This window comes from Centruroides sculpturatus, unplaced genomic scaffold (genome assembly GCF_000671375.1).
Source record: "Centruroides sculpturatus isolate CEXI.00-Female unplaced genomic scaffold, Cexi_2.0 scaffold1230, whole genome shotgun sequence".
In the NCBI taxonomy this organism is placed as follows: Eukaryota; Metazoa; Arthropoda; class Arachnida; order Scorpiones; family Buthidae; genus Centruroides; species Centruroides sculpturatus.
In genome coordinates, this window is record NW_019386234.1 from 208,219 (window position 1) to 210,494 (window position 2,276).

The window sequence follows — 2,276 nt, forward strand, 5'->3', positions numbered from 1 at the left end:
AGACGGTCGGTTAACCGAGGTGTCAGTTAATCGGGGATCGGAAAATCGATGCTTTACTGTAATGTGATATTGCTACAAATTGAAGAGATGAGAGGAAAGACAACAACAATCAAATGTGAGCAAGTAAAGTAACTTACTGTATGGTTTACGAATTAAATTACTATCATTTGAAAAGACCTACAGTGAGTTGGACTAAATGTCTCGTTATGTCAATCGTGAATCGTAAAATACATCGTGCATAGAAATCGACACGTTCCATATCTATGCTTTTCAGGCAATTAAAGACGGAAACTACAATGACCTCAGTTTCAGTATTGCTCTGTCCGTTAAATAAACTATAATTGAGTAAAAGATTTGCAAGGAAATGCAATATTACTACATATGACCGTTTTGCTGTAAGATTCTTAAATTGCACACGAGAAGCTAATTTATTACTAAAAAACTAGAACTAAATTTTCTCTTGTTTTATGTTTAAATATAATATCGAAATTATTTTCAAAATTTCGTACATGCAATCAATTCCTTTGCATCAATAAATAACCATTCAAACTACCATTTAAGTAATGATCCGGAAATGTGAGTAACCAAAAGCTACTGATTCCAGTTACCGAATTAAAATATATATCTTGGCTTAGGGAACAGAGCTTATATTAACATAAGCTCTATTTTCCCGAGATCTAGTTCTAACTAATATGAAGATAGCATTATATAATGTGTAAGATATGCAGCCTTTGAATATAAATGAATAGAATTTGCAGGTTCTAATAAAAAGCATAACTATAAAGCGGGACATTTACATTATATAATTATTTATATGTATTTTTCACAATGGTCGCAGAATAAAACGATGGTTTCTTATCTGTTAACAATAGAAGCATAAAAACAAACATTTAATTACTCGTAGTCGATACAGTTGAAGAATTTCTTTGTTTCGTCTTTTGCCTCATTTGCATATACATCAAGATGTAAGTCATCAAGCCACTAATTATCTGAAAAAATTGAATAAATACAAATTTACATAAATATTCTTATACTACATTACATTATATATAATGTTACATATGTTATTTGACATTACATTCACAGTTATGGTATATTTAAATATTGTTTCATACTGTACCTCTATTAAAGTGTTACTAGACACAACGAATATTCCTAAACAACTATAACCAATTCTTGTTCCTTTCACTCTTTCTAATGAAGTATTAATCTAAAAATATTAAATTTACCTATAAACTTATGCATTTATATTTTCGTTGGCTATAATTAAATATTCCTTACTTGAAATATTTGACGTTTCGGAATTTCAAGAACTGGAACTTCACGTAAAATATATTCTAGATGGTGAGCCTGAAATGATTTGGGCATTTAGGCAACTCAAAATAAATCTATATTGTTTAGAACACTTACCTTGGAAGATAGTCCAGCGGCTTCTAAAGTAACGACCATGACAATTACGCAACACATTAACATATGAAAATACATAATATAATTGTACTTCGAATGTTCTGCAACAACAATATTACAGAAAAGCAAAAATATAGTCGGAATGATGACAGAATAAACGCAGAAAATGTATAACTTAAAGAATTCTTCGGCTGCCTCTATCATCTGTAGACATTTCAAATGGTGTTTCTGCACTGATTTAAGCATGTGGATCATTTCTGGATGATCGAAGAGAAATTTGAATTGCTGATTGGCTTCGTTCAATTTCTTTCTTATTATGGCAGTTACGAGCATGTAATAATAAACGGCAATTTGGATTATCATGCTTATCACAATAACGTATGGTACGTAAATTACGATGAATGCAACATTAAACAATGAGTTGTGTTGATATTTTAAATATATTATTTCTTTCTGATCTTTGAAAACAAAAAAGCTTACAACAGCAATGTTAATTGTTGAAGAGATTACGAAAATAAGAACCCATTCCAGCTTTTTAATGTAAGCATATTCAGAATGAAAAGTAGGATTGATGCAATGAACAGTTTTAAGCATTAATTGTGTCAAAACATTCTCTAATTTACATACGGCACTCTTTCTGTTGTAAACGAGTAATATGAACAGTGCAAAAAAACCAAAATATAATTGCACTATGTTATAAATTTCTATATTTATGATGTCAAAAATGTCTTCGTAAACATTAAATTTTTCTATTATGTCAGTTATTAAATACACTGATAACACGAAAAGATCGACGGTCAGTACCCATAGAAAACCGATTTTAATACATCTTAATCTATCACCGTCATCACAAATGAGGAAGAGAAATT

The 2,276-nt window shown here is 30.0% G+C and overlaps 1 protein-coding gene across 1 annotated transcript; it reads right to left on the minus strand.

Moving 5' to 3' along the window:
- Nucleotides 1-890: 890 nt before the first annotated feature.
- LOC111614196 lies at nucleotides 891-1,770 on the minus strand. Its single transcript, XM_023355579.1, has 4 exons — nucleotides 1,411-1,770; nucleotides 1,282-1,350; nucleotides 1,079-1,210; nucleotides 891-989 (listed from the first exon to the last, which is right to left on the minus strand). The coding sequence occupies exons 1-4, from the start codon at nucleotides 1,768-1,770 to the stop codon at nucleotides 891-893; spliced, it is 660 nt and encodes a 219-aa protein (XP_023211347.1).
- Between the last annotated feature and the right edge of the window lie 506 nt (nucleotides 1,771-2,276).

What these genes read in the sequence shown, in the direction of transcription:
- LOC111614196 (XM_023355579.1), bottom strand. Translation starts at nt 1,770, where the DNA reads ATGATAATCCAAATTGCCGTTTATTATTACATGCTCGTAACTGCCATA. An exon ending in CGAAACGTCAAATATTTCAA is followed by an intron (nt 1,211 to 1,281) that starts GTAAGGAATATT and finishes TAATATTTTTAG; the next exon opens with ATTAATACTTCATTAGAAAG. An exon ending in AATATACCATAACTGTGAAT is followed by an intron (nt 990 to 1,078) that starts GTAATGTCAAAT and finishes CAATTTTTTCAG; the next exon opens with ATAATTAGTGGCTTGATGAC.